The 15,463-nt window shown below is 43.1% G+C and overlaps 3 protein-coding genes across 4 annotated transcripts; 2 read left to right on the top strand and 1 right to left on the bottom strand.

Moving 5' to 3' along the window:
• The first annotated feature begins 504 nt into the window (after positions 1–504).
• Positions 505–8,851, top strand: pak2b (p21 protein (Cdc42/Rac)-activated kinase 2b). 2 transcript variants are annotated; one of them, XM_015971759.3, is made up of 15 exons: positions 505–971; positions 2,317–2,657; positions 2,723–2,826; positions 2,936–3,083; positions 3,245–3,276; positions 3,361–3,474; positions 3,556–3,688; positions 3,786–3,849; positions 5,918–5,966; positions 6,250–6,362; positions 6,743–6,860; positions 6,950–7,049; positions 7,153–7,349; positions 7,559–7,696; positions 7,784–8,851. In XM_015971759.3, exons 2-15 carry the CDS (start codon positions 2,465–2,467, stop codon positions 7,868–7,870), a joined length of 1,590 nt encoding a protein of 529 aa, XP_015827245.1. In that variant the 5' UTR covers positions 505–971; positions 2,317–2,464; the 3' UTR covers positions 7,871–8,851. The 2 variants fall into 2 exon arrangements, with proteins under 2 accessions (XP_015827245.1, XP_015827246.1); XM_015971760.3 differs by having other exon boundaries at positions 2,726–2,826.
• Positions 8,852–8,993: 142 nt separating this feature from the next.
• rpp21 (ribonuclease P 21 subunit) lies at positions 8,994–13,033 on the top strand. Its single transcript, XM_015971762.3, has 5 exons — positions 8,994–9,503; positions 9,601–9,701; positions 12,230–12,312; positions 12,422–12,547; positions 12,690–13,033. Exons 1-5 carry the CDS (start codon positions 9,447–9,449, stop codon positions 12,776–12,778), a joined length of 456 nt encoding a protein of 151 aa, XP_015827248.1. The 5' UTR covers positions 8,994–9,446; the 3' UTR covers positions 12,779–13,033.
• Positions 12,492–14,488, bottom strand: aqp12 (aquaporin 12). Its single transcript, XM_015971761.3, has 3 exons — positions 13,791–14,488; positions 13,288–13,404; positions 12,492–13,208 (listed from the first exon to the last, which is right to left on the bottom strand). The coding sequence occupies exons 1-3, from the start codon at positions 14,383–14,385 to the stop codon at positions 13,081–13,083; spliced, it is 840 nt and encodes a 279-aa protein (XP_015827247.1). The 5' UTR covers positions 14,386–14,488; the 3' UTR covers positions 12,492–13,080.
• Between the last annotated feature and the right edge of the window lie 975 nt (positions 14,489–15,463).

A 15,463-nucleotide genomic window follows, 5' to 3' on the forward strand; every position in this document is an offset into this window, starting at 1 on the left:
CAAGAGTCATTTCAATTGCATCTTCCTATTCACAATACCCCATAGATGTTCTATGGAGTTAAGGTCAGGTGAGTTTGCTGGCCAATCAAAAACAGGCATACAATGGTCCTTAAACCAGGTACTGGTTGTTTTGGCACTGTACAGATGCCAAGTCCTGTTGGAAAATGAAATCTGCATCTGTGTCCCCCCCCCCCCCCCCCCCCCCCCCCCCCCATCTTTGATGGGTTTAGTTAGTGTGCTTGAACACAAAGCTTTGTAAACAGCCAGCCTCTTTAGCAATGAAACTCTGTGTCTTGCCCTGCTTATGTGAGGTATTAATGGTCGTCTTTTGGACAACTGTCAAATCAGAAGTATTCCCCATGATTGTGTAGCCTACATGACTAGACTGAGAGACCATTTAAAGGCTTTTGAGTTAATTAGCTGATTAGAGTGGGGCACCAGGTGTTTTCATTATTGAAACTTTTAAAAATATTCTGAGATACTGAATTAATATCACAGCCTGTCTTAGAACTGTGACAATGCAACAAAACATTTTCGGACTTTGTACTATTTTAAATGTATTTTTTCCCCAGCCAAACTAATCTTACTATATAATATTCAAATGATCTAAAACGCATTTCAGCTTTTTGACTGATGAAAACGGTGAAAATGGTCTCAGACTTAATTGCTGGGTTGCGTTAGCAGACGTCTCTCCATTCATTTGAAGCGGGGAGTGAGGGGCCAGGGCTGGGTCGGTAGTTCCGCTTCCCCATCGCCATAGCGGAATTATCCAAAGGCTGAAAACGCAAATGAAAAGTTGAACTGTAAACAGTTGGGGTCACGCTTATACTATTTGCCGTTGATGTGCCGACTTTACCACTAAATCACCCAGATGTTACGCCGGATGTTCTTTTAGCAGATTTCTAAACGTTTTTCCAAACCAGCGGGGATCGTCCGGGAGTCGACTTGAACCGAATGGTGTGGGATTGCCGGTGAGTTCCGCAAAGCGGCGAGTCCGTTAGCTTGCAAAATGAAGGATCGTTCACTTGTAGGTGGTAGAGTGGCCCTTAACAGCCAAAGTGCTGCCGTTGAAACTCGTAAAGTCCCTAATGTGGAAGCCATTAGTCTGGCTGTTAGCTTCAGTAAAATAGCCTCTGTCTGTATGGGAATCGCTGGTGTAGCATGTCGGGCTAACCGTAACTTTTAGCACACTTGTTGGCCAGACACTAAATGCTAACGTTAGCCTCCTCGCGTGCCCGTTGTTGCTCATTTTAAAAACATTTAGAGCAGGCGAAAGGACAGAAAAACGTCTGTATTGGATGAAATGTTCGGCTAGTTGTTAAAAATGTATCAAATTCGACGACTAGCTGTGAAGTTTCAGCAATGGGCTCGTCTGTTAGCTTCTCATTTTAGTTAAGTTACATAAAATAACCAAGTGTTAGGTGTGATGTACTGTAGATAGACCATTCTCTAGTGGTTGGTAATTTAGGCAGCGAGTCACCTTTGTTTTATTATGTGTAAATAGTGAGAGGGTGTGATAGACGCTTTATCGGATTTTGTTACAGGGGTTTTCCTTAATCAAGAAGGACCCAATTGAACACAAGTCTGTACTCAACCTTTATTTCCATATTTTAATCTTTCTGACAGCCTGACTTATTTGTATTTTTGCTTTGATCAATAGTCAAACGTTTTTCGGGCATTCCAGGGGTCCTTCCATTTTTTATTGAATTAATTTTCAGAGGAAAGTTTTATTTTTTGTTCAGGCACTAAACTTAGACCTATGGAATCATTCACAGAAAAAAGCTAATAAATTCAGGGATGAACCAGTGTTTTATGAACACATAACAGATCACATTAGTGGTCGTTTAGGCTTCTTGATGCCAGCTGCTCACACAAAGTCAGCAGTTGGTTCTGATTTCTTTAGAAAACTACCAAAGATGGCACACAGAAGAATGTTTTGGCACTAACAAGGTTTTTCTCAAAAGAGCTGCTTGATGAAAACCGTAACCAGATCCAGTGTCAGGTTTTTACTAAAGGCCTTTCATCAGTTAATCCAAGGCGTGATTTTTAAATGTTGGTCTTTTTTGTGGGTAACATTTTTTGTCTGACCCTTGTTCTTTTTTTTCTCCACTTGGCCACTTTCCTTATTTTTAAGTACACACCAGACAGTATGCTGTCATTAGTATTAAGAACTACAGATAAAACCCGTTTGTAAAGATTACAATGAACATCTAAAATAATCTTTAAATTGATATAACATGATTCTGTAAATATTTTCATTTTAAAATCCACACTATTTTGAATGTTTATCTATAATCCTGTTTTATTTGTGTCTAGATGCCTCTTTTCCCTGCATGTGCACACCCGTGCTTCATGCTGATGTGAGTGCCTCCTCCCTCCCTCACGGATCGTTCACCTCTCCACCCTTACCAGCTGTGTTCCTCTGCTTGGTTAGCCCTGTGAGGCTCAGAACCACTGCCCAGCAATGTGTGATAATGGAGACCCCGAGGATAAGCCCCCAGCCCCCCCAGTTAGGATAACCAGTACCATATTTGGCGCCGGCGCCAGTAAAGACTCCTTTTCGACTAATCACAGCTCCAAACCGCTCCCATCTGTACCTGAGGAGAGGAAACACCGCAAAGGGATCATGTCTATCCTCTCAGGGGGGACCGAAAAGGGTGAGTTGTCCCTTTGTATTATAATTGTTGTTGTAATCAAATCATAATCATTCTTTAATGTTTAGTAGGTAAGAAGAACCGAGAAAAAGAGCGACCAGAGATTTCTCCACCTTCAGATTTTGAACACACCATACACGTCGGTTTTGATGCCGTAACGGGGGAGTTTACAGTGAGTTGTCACCATTTAGACAGTTAACTCTTAACCAAACCACCGTTTTTGTTGCTCATTGATTTACGTAATGCAACACTTTTCTGTTGCGTATTTGCCTCACTCCCAGGGTATGCCAGAACAGTGGGCTCGACTCCTTCAGACCTCAAATATCACCAAGTCCGAGCAGAAAAAAAACCCACAGGCTGTGCTTGATGTCCTTAAGTTCTACGACTCTTCAGGCAACGGTCGGGAGAAGTACCTCAGCTTATCATCTGGTGAGAAACTAAATTATGGTGGGATTTTAGGTGTTGTATTGACTGCAGGAACCCATAAAGTCTATGGTCATGGTGTAAAGAAAGAAGGCTTCCCCTGACACAGATCCCAACCAGTTATTCTGACAGTTTTTTTTTTTTTTTGTAATTTTTCTAATTTACAGAAAAAGACACGTTCACTCCAGGACCTCAGTCTGTAAGTGATTTTAGGTTTTTAAAGCAGATTTTTTATCTTAACTTTCATAAAATTTAACTAAACTTTACTGCGGCTTTTATTTAGCCCGTCAAAAAAAGCAACGAACCTTCGTCTCCTAACATCAAAGACATTGATGATGACGATGATGATGAAACCCCTCCTCCTATTGTGGCACCACGACCAGAGCATACAAAGAGCGTAGGTGTTTTATTTAATGAGCTGTCTCTGAGCTGATTCTTTTCTGTATACATTTGTTTTACTGGTTGTTCCTCTGCCCAGGTGTATACCCGTTCTGTTATTGACCCAATCCCGGCACCGAGCACGTGTACTGATGGAGACGCTGCCTCCAAGTCTGCAGAGAGGCCGAAAAGGAAGAACAAGATGACGGACGAAGAGATCATGGACAAGCTGAGTAAGTCAAATGCTTTAGCAGCAACAAATTAAAATCTTTGCTCATTTTGCTTCCATTTCAATTCCCTTATTGCTCATGATGTTGATCTGACCTTTAGGAACCATAGTGAGCATCGGGGACCCCAAGAAGAAGTACACCAGATATGAAAAGATTGGTCAGGGGTAAGTTCAGACCCAAGTGTTACTGGAACTGGAAAAGAAAAAGGGTTATTTTAGTAAAAGAAGCATGTGGAAAAATCTCAAGTTACAGTGGGGCAAAAAAGTATTTAGTCAGCCACCGATTGTGCAAGTTCTCCCACTTAAAATGATGACAGAGGTCAGTAATTTACATCATAGGTACACTTCAACTGTGAGAGACAGAATGTGAAAAAAAATCCATGAATTCACATGGCAGGATTTTTAAAGAATTTATTTGTAAATCAGGGTGGAAAATAAGTATTTGGTCACTTCAAACAAGGAAAATCTCTGGCTCTCACAGACCTGTAACGTCTTCTTTAAGAAGCTTTTCTGTCCTCCACTCGTTACCTGTATTAATGGCACCTGTTTGAACTCATTATCTGTGTAATAGACACCTGTCCACAGCCTCAAACAGTCAGACTCCAAACTCCACTATGGCCAAGACCAAAGAGCTTTCGAAGGACACCAGGAAAAGAATTGTAGACCTGCACCAGACTGGGAAGAGTGAATCTACAATAGGCAAGCAGCTTGGTGTGAAAAAATCAACTGTGGGAGCAATTATCAGAGAATGGAAGACATACAAGACCACTGATAATCTCCCTCGATCTGGGGCTCCACGCAACATCTCATCCCGTGGGGTCAAAATGATCATGAGAACGGTGAGCAAGAATCCCAGAACCACACGGGGGGACCTGGTGAATGACCTGCAGAGAGCTGGGACCACAGTAACAAAGGTCACCATCAGTAACACACTACAACGGCAGGGAATCAAATCCTGCAGTGCCAGACGTGTTCCGCTGCTGAAGCCAGTGCATGTCCAGGCCCGTCTGAAGTTTGCCAGAGAGCACATGGATGATACAGCAGAGGATTGGGAGAATGTCATGTGGTCAGATGAAACCAAAGTAGAACTTTTTGGTATAAACTCAACTCGTCGTGTTTGGAGGAAGAACAATACTGAGTTACATCCCAAGAACACCATACCTACTGTGAAGCATGGGGGTGGGAACATCATGCTTTGGGGCTGTTTTTCTGCTAAGGGGACAGGACGACTGATCCGTGTTAAGGACAGAATGAATGGGGCCATGTTTCGTGAGATTCTGAGCCAAAACCTCCTTCCATCAGTGAGAGCTTTGAAGATGAAACGTGGCTGGGTCTTCCAACACGACAATGATCCCAAACACACCGCCCGGGCAACAAAGGAGTGGCTCCGTAAGAAGCATTTGAAAGTCCTGGAGTGGCCTAGCCAGTCTCCAGACCTCAACCCCATAGAAAATCTGTGGAGGGAGTTGAAAGTCCGTGTTGCTCGGCGACAGCCCCAAAACATCACTGCTCTCGAGAAGATCTGCATGGAGGAATGGGCCAAAATACCAGCTACTGTGTGTGCAAACCTGGTAAAGACCTATAGTAATCGTTTGACCTCTGTTATTGCCAACAAAGGTTATGTTACAAAGTATTGAGTTGAATTTTTGTTATTGACCAAATACTTATTTTCCACCCTGATTTACAAATAAATTCTTAACGTCGGTGCATCTCAAACACGAGACGTTGGATAAACATCAGCCGCTGCCATCAGAATATAAGCTCCTGTTTCCTGATTGACTGATTTTAAAGTTAGACCAAAAACCAGTAGCATTTGTCTGCTAGCATGAACAAGTTTGAATTACTTTTCCTGTAAGACTCATATTCTATTTGGAGTTTCTTACAATTATTAGTTTATTTTCTGTACCACCTATTCCTGAGTAGCGCGGCAGGGTCTCAACAATACAGAGCAATTAAATCCTCTCCAAAGCAAGAAATCACACAGCCGAGGATTAATGCATCACCGCTACAAGGTGCTGCGTGTGTAAATAAATCATTGGGTGTGTTTTAGTTTTTGCACATTTTGCATTTTGGCTTCGTTTTTGTTAATAAACACCACCATTGTGGATCATTTATCTGAGCTTGTTTTACATTTTTATTTGCAACATTTTATTTATATTTACCTTTTAAGGCCATGTGGAGGTAAAAATCTAGGTGAATTGTTGTTAAAGTTGTCCTCTCTTCCTTTTTGCAGGGCGTCAGGAACAGTATTCACAGCCATTGATGTCGCCACAGGACAAGAGGTAATAGAAGGACTGATCAGGAAGCTCTGAAAGGTTTCACCACTGCTGGTAGCTTCGTTACAGATATTATGATTAGTCCAGATGAATGCATCTATGGGAAATGACCTGTATTTGATATAGCGCCTTCTAGTTCCATGGAACCCCCTAAGGCTCTTTACAGCACAATCACACCCTGGTGGGGATGAGCTACGATGTAGCCGCAGCTGCCCTGGGGCGCACTGACACATATAGTGGAAGGAAGGTGCGATTCTTGACCACATACTGAAGCTCTGGTCATTCACAGGTGGCCATTAAACAGATTAATCTACAGAAACAACCGAAAAAGGAGCTCATCATCAACGAGATCCTGGTGATGAAGGAGCTGAAGAACCCAAACATTGTCAACTTTCTAGACAGGTGAGAGCGAACTAAACTAATGGTGCAGCTGTTCTCAAACTACAGCCTTACTCATTTAAAAGACTTAAACTGTTCTGCAGTATAGTCGGATATCGCTGACGTGTTTTTTATTGTCCGGAAAAAAACATTTGAAAACCTTTTTCACATCTTCTGTTTTTGCAGGTTTAACAGTCTTTATAATTATGTTTTAATGATAAAAATAAACTATCTATAGATGCAGTGCTTCCTGTTTTGAGGGCCTGTAAATTACATTTCTGGCACAGCTCTAACCTGCCTTCTATCAGATGTTAGCAGTGGTCCCTCACCCACCCCAGTCATGATTCCATTTGAGAATTTCATTTTCTATAGAATAAAAATAAGACCGAGTGTGTTTGTGCCAGTTTCTTGATGGGGGAGGAGCTGTTTGTGGTGATGGAGTATCTAGCTGGTGGCTCGCTGACGGACGTGGTCACAGAGACCTGCATGGACGAGGCTCAGATAGCTGCTGTCTGTCGGGAGGTCTGTGATGCATTCTGGAGCAAATCCCGCTGGCAGCAGGAAAGTCTACTCACCGTTGCTTTCCTCCACCTTTTCCCTCTTGTTTACAGTGTTTACAAGCGTTGGACTTCCTCCACGCTAACCAGGTCATTCACAGAGACATCAAAAGTGACAACGTGTTGCTCGGGATGGATGGTTCTGTGAAGCTGAGTGAGTACTGTGCTGCTATCTACTAGAAGCAACAGCGTGGTAAAAAGCCTGGTGATGGAGTGATTTCTATCTAAATGACTGTTTTATTTTTTTTTTTTTACAGCTGATTTTGGCTTTTGTGCCCAAATCACTCCGGAGCAGAGCAAACGCAGCACCATGGTGGGAACGCCCTACTGGATGGCTCCTGAAGTGGTGACCAGGAAGGCTTATGGGCCTAAAGTAGACATTTGGTCACTTGGCATCATGGCCATTGAGATGGTTGAAGGCGAGCCTCCTTATCTGAATGAGAACCCGCTACGAGTGAGTACGAAGGGTTGTTTGGGCTCAGACCTAACGCTAACATGATCTGATTATCTTTGCAACCGTTAGATTTTCCATGTGATCGGTCATTAAGCTACCTGCATGCGTTTTGACATTCAGTACCGTTTGATCCCTTGCCACCTGTTTAGATGCGTTTGTCTACCAACTACTGTCACTAATCCAGTCTTCTCGGGTCTCTCCTGTGGCAGGCGTTATACCTGATCGCCACAAATGGCACACCTGAGCTTCAGAATCCAGAGAAGCTGTCTCCGGTTTTCAGAGATTTCCTGAACCGCTGCCTGGAGATGGATGTAGAGAAAAGAGGTGGTGGGAAGGAACTCCTGCAGGTGAAACTTTTTCATTATTTTTACAGTGTTTTACATTTTGTCTTCGTGTCATTAAAATGGCTGTTGTCCTCCTCTCTGTTGATTCAGCATCCGTTCCTGAAGCTGGCAAAGCCCCTCTCCAGTCTCACACCACTCATCCTGGCAGCCAAGGAGGCCATGAAGGGCAATCGTTAGTGAACAAAACCAGCTAGCCTGCCTCCTCATGCTGTGCACAGACATGTGCCAACCATTTAGATTTTGTGCCAGACAATAGGCTGAGAGTGACTCGCCAGCCTTAGAAGCCCTGACAAACCTCACTGTGAAGAAGACCAAAAATCTCGAGCACATCCACACCGCTGTCCACATGAACTTCATTTTCTCTCAGACGTCAGAAGACAAGTCAAATTAAAGTGCTTAGTTTAAGAGCCTGGAATAGTTTATATGTACATCAAATCTGGTGGTAAGTTGGGGCTTGGCTTGTATTTAACTTGGAATGAAGAAGATGCCTAGTTCTGTTTAGTTTTTTTAATCAACTGCCTTAAAAAAAGCAAAAGTTGCCTAATGTGTTGTTTGTCTCCTTTCCCACGACTTTTACTACCTTTGTAATTGACTTTTCAGCTTGTCAGTATCTTAGTTATTTTGATACTTGAATTTCATTTTTGTGTTTATAATGTGTCTCACACAACAGACGTGCTGTGTCCACGCATGTTTTATCAGCATTTCTTCACCATTTTATAGGAAGCATTTCACGGCATTGATCATCATGAATGTGTGCCGTGCTCGTGTCGTTCTATAGCTGTCACACCTGACCGATCCACTGCATCTGTTCTTCCCCGGTATTTTTAGTCTCCTCAAATCAGAGGCGCACCTTACAGGCAATTAAAATGTTAGATGACAGGGTTTATACTTTCTTTATTGCTATTAAATTGAGTATTTTATGTTGACCTTTGTCCTTTGCGTTCTTCCAGAAGTGCACTGGAGATTTGAAAACAACCATATTGGGTGAAGTTGCAACAGGAGCCTATTGTAGAATTTTTATATTTTATTCTGAAGATCTAAAAGCCTGGTCTACACACAAATGTCGTTTGTTTGCTCTCATGATGTGAATGTAAAGATCTTCGGTTTATAGTATAAAACATGCAGAAACCTGTCATTAAAGTTTTAACTAGAGATTTATTATGTCTGCTGGCTTTATGCTATGAACTATTATTGTCTTTATTTTTTAAACATTGTCCTAAAAAATATCCTAGCTACATAGGAAAAGTAGTCACGGTGCTGTTTAGTATCAGGATGTGTACCACATTGATCATGGACCACAGGAAGCTAAAGGGAGAGTTCTTGGAACAGGAATTGTTGATAATAAAGACAGCTTGATGTTCAGAAGTTCGATAAAATCCCCAAAGAGATTCGAGGTGAACTTGTCTTGTATGGAATGTACAAAATTTAGAGTTTCATAAATATTTGTATTTTCTAATTTAATATTGCAAATCTGAGATGATGCACAAGTACTACTGTTTACATTTGTGTGACAGATGAAACAAGCCCAGATTAATCCGTGACCACCCTCCAAACAAACAGTCCCAGATCATGCAAATGTTGATCCGACCCAAGCAGATCCTAGAGCGTAAAAAAGTAGCTGGAGTCGCGCATGCGCAAAATGTAATAAATATGGCGGACAGTGTTTTGGTTTGCCACTAAGTTTGTTCAGTCATAGCTTTCTTCATACGGACACACCTGGTGGGCGTTTTAATTCTCTCTTTTGGTTTGCTCAATGGCACATCAACTAAAGGACAAGGAGGCCTATCAAAGGATGAACTACCTTTATCAGGTCGGTTAGAAATGGTTACGAGAAAAATCAGTAGTCGCGCGGCTAGCATGGTAGCTACCGTGTTAAGGGGCTTAATGTACCGGTTTTATCTCTACAGGCTGCACATTGTATATTATCTCAAAATCCTAACAACGTGGAGTTGGCTCGTTTCTACTGCTTCACTCAGAAGACTATCGCAAGACGTTTGGTCCTCAGACAGTAAGTAAACTGAGGCAAAGAGTTAAGTGTTTTATTTTGAAAACAAATTTAGGTCTTTGCGGCACTTCCTGCGAGTAAAGGTACTTCTTCCGTTATTTTTATCAGGTGTAGATGGGGCATGATTTCTATTTTCTTGACTTTTTAAATCCGTAGTAAAATAAACTATGTGAAATATGTTTATTTGTGCACAGTTGACTTAAATTAGAGGTTCCTTCCCAACCTTTTTCCCCAGAGGACTCCTTGCCTGATACGGGCTGTTGGGTCCCTGTATGACCGGTGTCAGAGCTTGGTCCCCATCTCACTGGGTCCACGTTTCCAGTGAGAGATGGACTCCGCCAAGGCTGACCTTTGCCACCGATTCTGTTCATAACCTTTATGGACAGGATGTCTAGGCACAGCCAAGATGTGGAGGGCATCCGTTTTAGTGGCCTGAGGATCAGGTCTCTGCTTTTTGCAGATGATGTGGTCCTGTTTGCTTCATCAGAACGTGATCTTCAGCTTTCACTGGAGCGGTTTGCAGCTGAGTGTGAAGCAGCTGGGATGAGAATCAGCTCCTCTGAACCTGAGACCATGGTCTTGATTCGGAAAAGGGTAGAATGCCTTCTCCGGGTCAGGGATGAGGTCCTGCCCCAAGTGGAGGAGTTTAAGTATCTCGGGGTCTTGTTCACGAGTGAGGGAAAACTGGAGCGTGAGATCGATAGGTGGATTGGTGCTGCGTCTGCAGTGATGCGGGCGTTGTACCGGTCTGTCGTGGTGAAGAGAGAGCTGAGTCAGAAGGCAAAGCTCTCGATTTACCGGTCGATCTACGTTCCTACCCTCACCTATGGTCACGAGCTTTGGGTAGAGACCGAAAGAACGAGATTGCAGACACAAGTGACTGAAATGAGTTTTCTCCGCAGAGTGGCTGGGGGCTCTCCCTTAGAGATAGGGTGTGAAGCTTGGTCGTCCAGGAGGGGCTCGGAGTAGACCCGCTGCTCCTCCACATTAAGAGGAGTCAGTTGATGTGGCTCGGGCATCTGGTCAGGATGCCTCCTGGACGCCTCCCTGGTGAGGTTTTTCGGGCACGTCCAACCAGGAGGAGACCTAAAGGGAGACCCAGGACACGGTGGAGGGACTATTGGGCCATTCCCATCTGTACCGGGTCGGGTAGCGTAGGTTGTTTACATATCTGGGTGGCCTGGTATTTTTCCGGGCCAACCAAGGCTCATTCTCAGCCCTCTTCTCGAGGGGGTCTGCTTCAGGCCGACCAGGGCCAACACACCCACTGCTGACAGCAAATTCACACCTTCCATTAGAGCAAGCCTCTGATTGGTGGGTAGAATCAGCCCACATGGGCTTAAGACAAGGATGTGTGGAATCACCCGGGCCAGGCTGGGGCCGACTGGGGCTACCCGGCCTGGGCCGACCCGGTACAGATGAGAATGGCCCATATGTCTCTCACCTGGCCAGGGAACGCCTTGGGATTCCCCCGGAGGAGCTGGCCCAAGTGGCTGGGGAGAGGGAAGTCTGGGCCTCTCTCCTTAGGCTAATGCCCCCGCAAACTGACTCCGGATAAGCGGATGAAAATGGATGGATGGACTCCTTGCCTGTCAAAGACACCCCCCCCCCCCCAACCCAAACTCTTTTCCGCATATACACATTAAAAGTGATTAATTACAAACGTTATACATCTTATATAAAGATTTTATTATATTATTGTCAAGTTCAAAGTCGCAGTAGAGGAGCTGGTCCCAGAGGACAGTCACATTGATGATATCTTGACATCCCACAACGATCCTGAAAGGCTGGAAAAGACTACAAAAAATGTGGAGGAAATTCTGAGAGTGAACGGGTTTTTTCCTCAAGTCATGGATCCGGTCTGGGCAAAGTGGGAGGCGGATAAACCAGGAATCAACTAAACCTGTTTGAGAAAACCCAACAGGGAAAGATGGAGTTGTGATCCTTCCCAATCAGATGAGGGAAGGTGAAAACGGAGCCCTGGGGATCGGATACCTGGTCCAAGAGGACAAGTTGTATATATTTTCCTCTATCAAATGTGTGTTTTTAGTATTTTATTAATGTAATTTTTGCATATTTAATCCTGGTAACCTCACTACCTCAGAACAAACAAACCTGTGGGGACTCACTTGGGGGGGTCACGGACCCTACGTTGGGAACCACTGACTTAAACAATTAAAAACTAAGGGCATTAGCATGGATTTGGTCATTCACATATGCAAACAATCAGCAGCAAATGAACACTGTTTTTTGGAATCTGGCATTTAATGAGAATGTTTGTGATTTTTAGTTGAGACAGACGAGACAATCTTGCAGATCTAGAGCTTATACTTAAATATCTGCAGTAACGGCCAACAAGGCTTTTTGAAAAGACCCCTGCTGTTATGTTAAAATGGTTACTTTTGAAATAAATGGTTGCTGTTGTTGCATTTTCTCTATTAAGAAATATTTTGTAAATACTGTCATCTTTTCGTGTGCTTTTGTAGCCACAGATAAGGTTGTGTGATGACTACTGAATCCTTTCATTGCAGAGACCCGTCAGTGAAGAGAACAATATGCAAGAAGTGTTGCTCTTTACTTATTCCAGGTGTTACAGCGACAGCAAGACAAAGAAGTAAGTCGTCTTTTTCTTACTCTCACATTGTAACGTACCCTTAATGTCATCAGGTTAGAAGAAGAAATTGCTGATTAACTTCCTTTTTTCTGAAACTTTGTCTTTCAAGGGAAAAACAAAAAGACTCGATTCACCGTGCTGAGGTGTCTCGGCTGTGGCCAAATCAAGACTCTACTAAATAATCCTGATTATAGTTTATGGGTGGACAGACCCGAGGCTCAGCAGGAGCAGCCGGGTGAGACAATAAACATCAATTGACATCTTTGCAGAAGAGTTTTAAAATCTACAAAAGCAGCTGATTAAAACAATACACCTTAATTGCTAGACTGGCTTCAAAGAAAAGCACTTGATGTGACTTATGTCTGTTTTTTTCACAGAGTCATCCACAACAGCTAAAATCCAGCCGGAAGACCCAAAGCCTGATTCTTCTAAAATTCCTGCTGCTCAGAGATCTGCCAGCACATAGCAGCAGCAGCAGCAGCAGGTCCTCTCTTCATTTACGGATGCGTTTAATAAAATGCTATTGTCACAGATGTCCAGTTATTCTGTTTGAACTCATTTTCCTCACACTGCTGTTGTGATCTAACCTAATGTATACGTTAGAAATTAACATATTTTAGTTGAAAATGGACTTGAGAAATGAGTCGTTCACATCCTAAATATTTTACATTTTGGTTCAGAGTTTCTATTTGAAATAAACATCTTGTAAGATTTCTTTCTATTTGTAGTTGTTCGGGTTTTTTTCGGGGGGGGGGGGGGGACAGTATTTCACTTTTTCTTCTTTTCTGCTTTGTCTCCTTTTGGCACTCTGAAGCGGGTCTTCTGGCAGTAGAGGAGATTTCTGGCAAAAAGCCTTGGAATATGGCCCATGTAGAGGAGCAGAGCAAAGGTCAGGCCTGGGAAACAGACAATCGGTACACGTAAAACAACTGGCAGCACACACACACACACACACACACACTTTAATGTCTTTACCAGTGACGGAGCTAAGCCAGTAGACCACAGCATATTCTCTGAGGGTAAATCCAGGACAGTGGAAGGTGACTCCATAGGCCAGAGATGGGTTCATGAAGGCGGAGGTGTATCCTCTGGCTAAAAAAACAAAATCAGTGATGCTTTAGTCACAATCTGTTCAAAAATAATTGGTGAAATTCTCAAACTTTTAATAGTCTTTGTTTTTAATTGGTAATAATGATAAATGACCTGCACTTGTATGGTGCCTTTAGAGGACTCCAAAGTGCTTAACACTACAGTGCATCATTCATCCATTCACACACACACACACACCGGTGGGGGTTAGCTATGATGTAGCCACAGCCGCTCTGGAGCGCACTGATAGAGGTGAGGCTGCCGACCACAGGAGCCACCAGTCCCTCCAACCACCACCAGCATCAACAAATGAAAGGGTTTCTAAAGAGGACAACGTGCAGCTAAATGTGTTTAAATTCAGCGATCATAAAAGTTCTCTCTGCACTTACCAGTATGAGACAAGAATGTGAGGAGCACTGCCGTCAGAGGCACCCGGATCAGAGCAGATCTACGTCGCAGGTTCAATTGGATGAGATGAAAGATGAATGCACAGGCACTTTCAGTAAAGAAACCCTGAGAAACTGGGACCAGAAGTGATGTGCTGCAGGAAACAGACATCAGGTTCTTGATCATGTGCATGTCTGTCAGCTCCAGGCTCCAGTAGTACCCAGCTGCAAGGAGGGCCAGGTGAGCTCCAACAAACTGGGCTGCAACAGCAAACACAGTAGGCAGGACTGGGGCCTCTAGCTGCAGGAACGTCTGCACAACCAGGCTGGGATTCCCCGACGCTCCGCCACAGATGATGCCGTGAGTTAGCAACAACACAAACAGCATGGTTACGGTCACATCAGGACCCAGACCACCGGCCCACGCGCCCACCTCCACTATGGTCTGCACCTCCAGCCAACATGCCACCAGCATGAAAGAGGAGGCAAACTCAGAAACAAAGCTGAACCGCGGCCATTTTCTCAGCAGTATTTTAACCGAGGCTGTAAAAATCACAACAGCTACAAAGTATCCAAGAGATGCATTAAGTCCAGCCATGGCTTAGAGGAAATGAATGAATGAAAGGTCGCCTCAGCAGTAGAGTTCCCGACAACGTGGCACATGCACAGATGCACTGCTTATCAAAGACACGTCAGTTCTGAATCCAACATCCACCTGCCAAAACACACACGGACCTTACCAAGGTCAGGTCAGGGAGCGGCCATTTGTTTCTCTATCGGAGTTTGAACTAAAAGGTTCCTTTCTGAACCTTGAGCAAAACAACTTCTTTCCTAATACGTCCCATTTTTCTTTTTCAAATGTCAAGGTGTGTGTAGGCTAACTAATTTGAAAAGACCGGAATTTGTTTTAGATGATCTAAATATAATTTCAAATATAACACAACTGATCATAAATAAAAAGTGGCACATCTGTGAAGGTAAAATGTACGCTGCAACCAGATCTCTCTTTCTGAGAATGTTCTTATTGAAAAAGAAAACGTCAAACTGCTTTCTGGACCAGTTTAACATTTTGGTTCCATATTAAAACAGTCCGTGATAAACTGGTCTGCCAGTTGTTCAGATCTGTTAACCTATGGAATATTTTGGTAAAACCCATGTAAACACGCCTGACACTGAATAATGTAAATCTTATCTTTGCAGTTCTGCTGCAAAAATGTTAAATGATTGCTCGAGTGATTTGAAATGTGTGAATCTGAGTATGAGAAATGTTAGTCTACGCCAAAACTGTGGCAACAGGAAATAAAATGTGAAGATGCTACAAATTTGAGGGTGATGAGGCACATCTCAGAGAACCATAACAGAGCAAAATGTTTTGTTAGAATACTTTTGGCTTTCTTTCAATAGATAAGCTCGTCAGGAAGGCCAGCTGTGTCCTAGGAGTCAGATACAAATTGACATACAGTAAGTACTAATTCCTTTGATAACAGAGTTATGTAATTAATTACAAGTAATACAAAATAAGACAATTCTAACAAGCAAAACTGAAAGAAGAGAAATAAAGAATTACAAAAAGAAGAAGAAGGGGTATTTAAAAGATTCCTTTCAAAATAAAGGCATCAACATAACTTAGAGAGTTCTAATAGCTTTTGGACATGTCATACCTTTTAGAGGATAAA

The sequence above is a fragment of the Nothobranchius furzeri genome, chromosome 8, assembly GCF_043380555.1.
Source record: "Nothobranchius furzeri strain GRZ-AD chromosome 8, NfurGRZ-RIMD1, whole genome shotgun sequence".
NCBI lineage: Eukaryota > Metazoa > Chordata > Actinopteri > Cyprinodontiformes > Nothobranchiidae > Nothobranchius > Nothobranchius furzeri.

Bases quoted from the DNA above. Each gene is read 5' to 3' on its own strand.
- pak2b (XM_015971759.3), top strand. From the start codon at position 2,465: ATGTGTGATAATGGAGACCCCGAGGATAAGCCCCCAGCCCCCCCAGTT. The intron at 3,277-3,360 runs GTAAGTGATTTT...GCTTTTATTTAG, and splicing joins TCACTCCAGGACCTCAGTCT to CCCGTCAAAAAAAGCAACGA. The intron at 3,475-3,555 runs GTAGGTGTTTTA...TCCTCTGCCCAG, and splicing joins GACCAGAGCATACAAAGAGC to GTGTATACCCGTTCTGTTAT.
- rpp21 (XM_015971762.3), top strand. From the start codon at position 9,447: ATGGCACATCAACTAAAGGACAAGGAGGCCTATCAAAGGATGAACTAC. The intron at 9,702-12,229 runs GTAAGTAAACTG...CTTTCATTGCAG, and splicing joins AGACGTTTGGTCCTCAGACA to AGACCCGTCAGTGAAGAGAA. The intron at 12,548-12,689 runs GTGAGACAATAA...TTTTTTTCACAG, and splicing joins GGCTCAGCAGGAGCAGCCGG to AGTCATCCACAACAGCTAAA.
- aqp12 (XM_015971761.3), bottom strand. From the start codon at position 14,385: ATGGCTGGACTTAATGCATCTCTTGGATACTTTGTAGCTGTTGTGATT. The intron at 13,405-13,790 runs GTAAGTGCAGAG...TTGTTTTTTTAG, and splicing joins CACATTCTTGTCTCATACTG to CCAGAGGATACACCTCCGCC. The intron at 13,209-13,287 runs GTAAAGACATTA...TCTGTTTCCCAG, and splicing joins CTGGCTTAGCTCCGTCACTG to GCCTGACCTTTGCTCTGCTC.